The sequence below is a fragment of the Cyprinodon variegatus genome, unplaced genomic scaffold (assembly GCF_000732505.1).
Source record: "Cyprinodon variegatus isolate N-32 unplaced genomic scaffold, C_variegatus-1.0 Scaffold813, whole genome shotgun sequence".
Lineage (NCBI taxonomy): Eukaryota > Metazoa > Chordata > Actinopteri > Cyprinodontiformes > Cyprinodontidae > Cyprinodon > Cyprinodon variegatus.
Genome location: NW_015151266.1, coordinates 6,960 through 14,568, shown reverse-complemented (window position 1 = coordinate 14,568; position 7,609 = coordinate 6,960). Strand labels below are relative to the sequence as shown.

The window sequence follows — 7,609 nt, the reverse complement described above, 5'->3', positions numbered from 1 at the left end:
GGATGGATGGATGGATGGATGGATGGATGGATGGATGGATGGATGGATGGATGGATGGAATATTGTATCACCTGTTCTATTTCCTCTATTCTCACTAGAAGTCATTTAATCCATGCTGCCTTCTGGCGCCGTTTGTATTCTAACAGCCACACTGTGTTGCTCCACCTGAAGTACCTTTCCTCATTTCTTTCAAGTTATGTAGCATCTTAAAATGAAAAACTAAGAGGAGATGCTCTCTCATAGGTCTTACATCTAGTTAGTCGATTGAAATATGGAGGGTAGCAGGAGGATGAAGAATGAATGAAACTTTTGTTGGTGTCATTTTTTCCATCTGTCGCCATGATTAAATACTGTGGGAGAGCGGCTCCATTTTCATTTAGCTGCTGCGTCTTCGTCATTTTATGCTCTGATTTTACATTAACTATTATTTTCAATAAAAAAAAAGACCTTGTGGTTGAAGGTCAGGGTTGTCGTGGATAATGCATTTCATTGGTACATTAATATACTTCCAGAAATCTGAAAAACGTACAAAATTGTGAGTGGTGAGCGGCACATTCTCCAACACTTCCACATGGAGCTCCTCCCCCGTCAGCCATGAGATGTCCGTGTCCCAGCCAATGGGTTTCTTCTCTCTGAAACAGGAAGTGGAGAGTACAGCAGGTGATTGACTCTATGTGCCTAAAATAACATCAGTTTCAACATACTGCTGTATTACCATTACTGCTAACCTGAATCATGTACTGGGAGACAACTGGACCACCTCATTACACAAACCAACATCACCTTTCCTTTAATTAAAGGACTTTGTGCTCATCTTTTAGACATTGGACTGCTATAAATGATTCATCTATAGCAGGGGTCGGCAACCCGCGGCTCTTTCATCCTTATACTGCGGCTCTGAGTTGCTTGGGAAAATAAATTACTAAAAAAAACAAACAAAGTATTTAATTTAAGTGTATTTTATTTGTGTTAGTTCTTTAATATTTTAGTCCTAAATTGGAAGATTATTGTGATCCATGAACTACATTAAAAACAAACGCCGCTAACGCCTCACAGACAGCTTACAGTCCTGCGTAAAGATGAGCGTGACGTCGTTCAGCCCCGATCTGCAGACGCTGTGCGCAGAGGTTCAGGAGCAGAAGTCCCATTAACCAGGTTAAATATTTATGCAGATATTTTGCAAATATTTATTTTTCATTGTTTAGTGACACAGTTCTTTTTTCCCCAATTTATTTTTGAAATTCAGGTCAAGGCTCCGCGACATGCTCTGAAAGCCCAAAGGCGATATAAGGATGACGGCTCACGGCATTTTTGTTGCTTTTGTTTGCCACATGAATAATTTAAGTTCAGCTTTTTAATTAATTGAAAAAAAAAATCAAAAAATCCAATAATTTTTCAAAAAATAAAAAATGTTCAAAATGTGTTCATTAGATAAAATAAAATTTTCTCTGTAGCACTTAGTGGATTTCATAAGCAACACACTTTAGTTGTTTAAACAAAGTGTAAAGGTTTTTTTATATATATTTTCTTTCTATTTAATAAATGCGTTCATAAATAAATTCATTTTAGATGTCAAAAAGTATTTGCGGCTCCCAATGTTTTCTTTTCCTTGGAAACCGGATCAAATGGCTCTTTCGGTGTTAAAGGTTGCCGACCCCTGATCTATACTGTTATAGCCTTCAGACATTAAATATTGGATCATAGGAGTTTATTATTATCCCAGAACTCCCACTGGCAGTCAATTTGATGGGGGACATTTTTCCCAAGTGTGTGGTGATGATGTCATCGAATGAAATGGTTCTAGTGTACCATATAAACCTATTGTGGATATGTACACCTTAAAACATCTCTAATGTATATATATTAAAGGCTGTAGTATATGCTATTATTATTTGTAGTCAAAATTTGTATTAAATCAGTAAAATATTATGAAAAAAGTTTATATAAAATGTCAGTGGGCTGCCATTGTGCGGTGCTGAAGGTCTTGCTCAGGGACCCAAAGTGGAGGCTGTGAGGATCGATCCAGGTACTTTGCACCTTCTTAGAGCACAGCTCTAACCACTAGGCTAACCCTCCCCCGTTTTCTATCATGCTTTTTTCCTGGGGCGCCATTAGGACATTTATTCTAGTAGGAACTAATCTGCAGAGTCTTGGTTCCGCTGGTGCTCATAAAGGAGAGGCACATCCTCATTAAAGCATGAGCAGAACAGTGGCAAAAGGAAAGTCCAATTTGAGTTCAAAAACTATTTATAAAAACCTTATTTCTGCCTCCAAGGCTCAGCAAACAGCAGAGATTTTATATAATTTTTATATCTTTAAATTATTCTTTGCTTGTTGCTTGTTTTATATTTTAGTTTGACGGTTGTTTAATGTTTAAATCCCCATTAAAGCCAGTAAAGAGCTCCTTATTGACACCAAAGGGGTGGAAATCATGGTTTTCTCAGAACACCTACCCGTCCTGTATCCTATAGACCGCACAGCACTCTGGGATGAGTCCCCGCATCATCAGCGCTTTCTTCAGCGAGTCCCTCACAGTCATCCCACAGCGGGCTGGAACCTGCACAGAAAACAGCGTCCCAAACTGAATGGGTAGCATCTAGAAGAGCAGAACCTTTCTGTTGTCGCAATGCTGAGCCTGCAGGCTTCAGGTGGCAGGTTAGTGACCCAAACAGACGTTAAGGTTTCATCTGCATCTGGAACGTTTCTCCTCTCAGCTGCTTTTCAGTCAGCCTCTGCTTTTACATGTTTTTACATAAATAATTCATACATAAAAAAGAAAAAGATGCATTTTTGCCAGAGTCATTTAAAGGCTGCATTTAACAGGAAGAAGTTCTGTTTGCAGCAGAGGTGATAAAAGAATTCATGTTTATAACTCCAGTAGAAATCCTGCTGTTTACAAACACTTTAGTAGAAGTTAGAGGATAAACTTCAGCTTTTTACTCCAGTAAAAGTGTAAAAGTAAAATTTTTTAAATGACTTAAAGTATAAAAGTAAAAGTGATGAAGGAAAATTTGTTACGACCAGAAGCTTTGCTGCTCTACCTTATTAAAAGAACATTTTGGCACAATTCTGGATAATAACTTCCTTAGACTTCATTTTCTTAGTTTTTTAACTAATGGTAACAGTGTCACATTTAAGTTTGCATCATCTTCCACTGGAGGAGTTCTGGATTATAGAGCATATCCATAGATGAAAAAGTTTAAAGACATGAACTTTTTTGTTTTCAATTGTGATAAATTGGTAATGACCTGCTCTAAGTGGGTTAAACCTTGTTAAAACCTGTCAGCTAAAGGCGTCTTTTAAGTCAAATTAGGCAACCAGAACCATGACATCATCATCTGATGGAAAAGCCATAGCCTTTTCAAAATAAAAGTCTATTGTTGTTTGAATGTTTCTCCCTTTCAGAAGGCAGGGAGCAATGTTAATTTGGTCAACCAGGATGATGATGAAAATATTTCGTTAAGACCCCTTTTTCCAGTGACGATGAGGAGATGACGCACAAAAATTGTTTCAAGAAAACAAAAATATGACGAAAATAAAAAATGATTTTCGTTAACGAGACTAAGACCAGACAAAGAGAAGATTATGCGTTGTTGCCGTGGGTGTCCGTACATCGCGCCTGTCCCACAGTGCCTCGCGCTGCTCAAAAGGTTCAATGTGTGCAGAGGGATATAAGTTAAAAAGAGAATCAGTTCTATTCTGCACAGTGTCATAAAAATAAAGTAGAGAAAAAGTGAAGCAGTGTGTGGTGAAATTTTATTCTGTACAGTGTGATATATATGTTAAAAAAGCAGTGTGTGGAGAAGTTCTATTATTTACAGGGTTGACTAAAATAAAAAAATTACTAAAATGACAAAAATTACTAAAATAGGACTAAGGCTAAAATTGATTTTCGTCATTTTGACTAAGACTAATTTTAAAAAAGCTGATGAAATTAACACTTTTAGGGGGGGGGTGTCTGATTGGCAATGGGGCTGTTACATCTTCATCTCTATAAAACACTGCAGGTAGTGACACTTTTTTCATTAATAAACAGATGTGTTAAAGTATTAAAGTTTATTACTCCAGTAGAAAAATAAATTCTACTGTTTAAAAACACGTTTGTAGAAGTTAGAGGATCGACTTAAACTTTTTACCCAAGTAAAAGTATAGCAAAAAGTACCATTTTTAAAACTACATAAAGTATAAAAATAAAAGTAATGCAGGAAAAAAAATGTTGAAGCTTTACTTTAGCTTTACCAGCTAAAGTAAAGTATAGATAGCCAACATTTCTACTACAGTATTTGTACTTTGCTACTGGATGTCTCTGGTTTTCAGTCTTTTTCCATTTGTTGCAGAAGGAACATGTTGAGGTCAGATGCTTTTCGCAACCTTTTCTTGGAAGCAGGAAAACATGTTTAACCGCTAAATTTAAAAAAATAAAAACATTAATGTAATCCATGCATTGCAAAATTAAATGAAATTTTTATAGTTACTGATAGAAATCTTTGAGCGCAAAATGTTGCTTAAAATCGAATTGAAGTATTTGAGGCTGAACAGCAGGATTGTTTATATATTCCTGCCTGATCCAATAATGCAGCCATGGACGCACCAAAACACTGCAATGACACACGTTGGTCGACCTTATTTACAAATTAATCTAGCAAAGATCCTAAACTAAACAGCTGAGTTTTTGTGCTGCTGTTCTGTCAGACCAGCATACCTATAATCAATATGCATGCACAAGACGTCAGATTTGCATTTATCCCTTTCGTTTTGTACGAAAAATAGACTTTAAACTACCTCAATGGGCGTGTATCCCTTTAGTCCATTTGGTCATGTACAAAAAAAAAAAAAGATTAAAAGTCGTGGGGAAATCAAACTTAAATGTCAAATCATTCTGGCTTAAATATATATTATATAAATTTACTTTTTATCAGACCATATTGTCCCAAAAGTTAGAAAATTTCTATTAAAAAAAAAAATCCTGCCTTAAAAAATGTTTTTTTCCGTTATCTTCTGCAGGCCAGTTAGTTCTAAGTCAGCCTGAACACCTACATTCGGCCAATCATAAATCAACGGTCATCTGTCAATCAAATGTTTTCTTTCATAGCATCTTGATTCATGTTGCAGCTAATATACGCAACGGTTGAAATCAGAATCCTTTCCTTTCCCATTGAGTTGCGTCCCAGTGTTCACAGGGATGGACGTCTGTGTCTTCAGCAGGCGTAGAGCTAACAGAACTGGCAGCGTTGCGAGGCAAGGGCTCAAACATGTACGGCTGTAAGCCTTTGTTGGGATATTAAGTTCAGTGCCCACAAAAATAGGATGTCATATTAATATAGTGAATTTATGTTCTATTCAATTCTCTGCCAGCTTGGAATTAATATTTCTGATACTTTAAGATGTTTATTGCCCTCCCCTGTAGGGGTGGGAAAATATCTTATTGCTAAGACCGAACAAATTTGATTGACAGATTACCTTTGATATATTATTGGCCGAATTTAGGTGTTCAGGCCTGCAGAAGAAAAAAAAAAAAACAACACAGGACAGGTTTTTTTTTTTTTTTTTAAGACATTTTCGAAATTTTGGGAGAATATGGTCTGATAAAGAGTACACTTATATACATGTTTAAGCCAGAATAATTGAACATTTAAATATGACTTCCCAACAACTTTAAAGAGTTTGTCCAGAGTTCTTTTCAGGAGAGTGAACTAGAGAGAGAAAGCTTTAAGGTGCAGAGACAGAGCTTTCCTTTAAACAACCGATTAAGGCTAAATTCATTAAATAACCATGAACGTATTAGTTCTAGCTATAGATGATGATCCATTGATTATTCCTCGCTGACCGGACTTCTCTTTTAACCATTAACTGATTACTAAATTATTTGATGATTATTTCAATAATCGATTAATCTGATTAATTGTTTCTGCCCTACATGAAACGAAAAAACACTTTTGTTATCTTATTGTTTTCATGCTCTCTATTTCAGCCTCCAGCCTTCTACATACCACTGTCCTCTGTTTGTTGGGCAGGAACACGCGGACAATGGGCTTTTGGGGGGAGCGTGGATAAGCCCGTCCAGAGTCAGTGGGGGTCTGCAGGACTGCTAATGTGTTGGGAGCTAAGGGAAAGCCATGAGCTCCCCCACAGACTCCTTCGCCTCCGATCTTGACCTCCAACAAGCCGGGCATGGAAGAGGTGGTGCAGGAGAGGTCGGTGCCATTCCCCATGGCCTCCAGCAGCTGCTGCTCCCTCTGCTGGAGGGCATCCAGTTTGCTGGTGTACTCTTCATAGGCCTGTCAGGAAGGACAGGAACACAATGCTGACTGGAGAGCCTCTACACACGGCGTTTTCCTTACTGAACCGCTCTTACCTCAAGGTATATGGAGGGGGGGTTGTGTTCTCCTCCAAATTTCTCTAGCAGAGCTTCCAAGTGTTCCTGCGTCAGCTTTATCATTTGCTTGATGTTCCAGATCTGCAGAGAAATGCAAAAGCAGTTAACAAGCAGTTCTAATAGCGGCGTTTATTTGCACAATGAGCCAATTCAAAAAAAGTTAAAAAGATTCCACTGGACTTTGTTTCCAAGTTTTGAAGACATTTCTCTTCCCATCCAGGAAGTTTTTTTAATTAAAAATGTCAGAAATAGCACTGAGCTTCAGGTTTTATAGAGTGGACCAAACCAAAGCCTTTTTTTGGCTTAGAAGAGATGCAAATCAAACCTGATGAGCGGGTCCGCCCCTTAGGAATGGGGGTCTTTGTTTCAGAGACATAGACAGGTTTTGGGTATTACAGGCCAACAAAGAAACAAAACGCCCCCCATTCCCAGGGTTTATACATGAACGAGTAACTTTAATTGAATGTTTTTTAATGCTCTTAGAAATAATCTTAATGCCATCAACAAATACCCATGACTGATAAATATAAGTCATGGGTAATATATAGATACACAAATATATGCACGGCAAAATCCTTCATCATCTTCAACATGCACAGCCTGCAGCCATGTCCCAATTTCCTCGTTTTCGCGCCACTTTGGTTCAAATTAGCATTTTCCCCCCATTCTCTAGCCTGTTCTCGGCCTCAAGCTTCTTTTTCCGAAGCATTTTAATGCGATTGATTATCAAATTTAATGATTTTTAATGCCAGTTAAGGCCTTTATTTAAAAAATAATAATTTAATGACTTTTAATGATTTTTAATGACCCACAGAAACCCTGATTCCAGGGGGCGGACCCGCTCGTCAGGTTTGGTTTGAGTGCTTTCTAAGCCAAAACAAGGCTTTGTTGGGCTACATTTAAACGGCTGCATTTATTTTGTCAGGAAAAACTAATCCAGAGTCAGTTAAAAGTCAGGGAATTCTGAAATGATGTCAGACTGTGGAAACCCTGAATAAAATAACTATGTATAATGATTCTCTAGAAAAGTCACATTATATTAATAGTATTATCTTCTATAAACATACCGTGACTCTAAATTAAAAGTTATTCATTTGTGACATTGACTTCTGTCTTGTGATTTAACTTAAGTTTTTAACCTGTCAAGGCTTTTTTCTTTAGATTTTTAACATTACAATTTATGTTTTTCCAAGCACACAACAGTTTAAAGCAACGTTTAGTTTGAAAAGAATG

The 7,609-nt window shown here is 37.3% G+C and overlaps 1 protein-coding gene across 1 annotated transcript in view; it reads right to left on the bottom strand.

Moving 5' to 3' along the window:
- braf (B-Raf proto-oncogene, serine/threonine kinase) overlaps positions 1-7,609 on the bottom strand; it is a 46,629-nt gene that overhangs the window by 32,136 nt on the left and 6,884 nt on the right. The window contains exons 2-5 of the mRNA XM_015396683.1: positions 6,356-6,457; positions 5,991-6,278; positions 2,454-2,557; positions 530-632 (exon numbers count right to left, since the gene is read on the bottom strand). Of these exons, the coding sequence (XP_015252169.1) occupies positions 530-632; positions 2,454-2,557; positions 5,991-6,278; positions 6,356-6,457 (597 nt within the window). The remainder of the gene's footprint in view (positions 1-529; positions 633-2,453; positions 2,558-5,990; positions 6,279-6,355; positions 6,458-7,609) is intronic.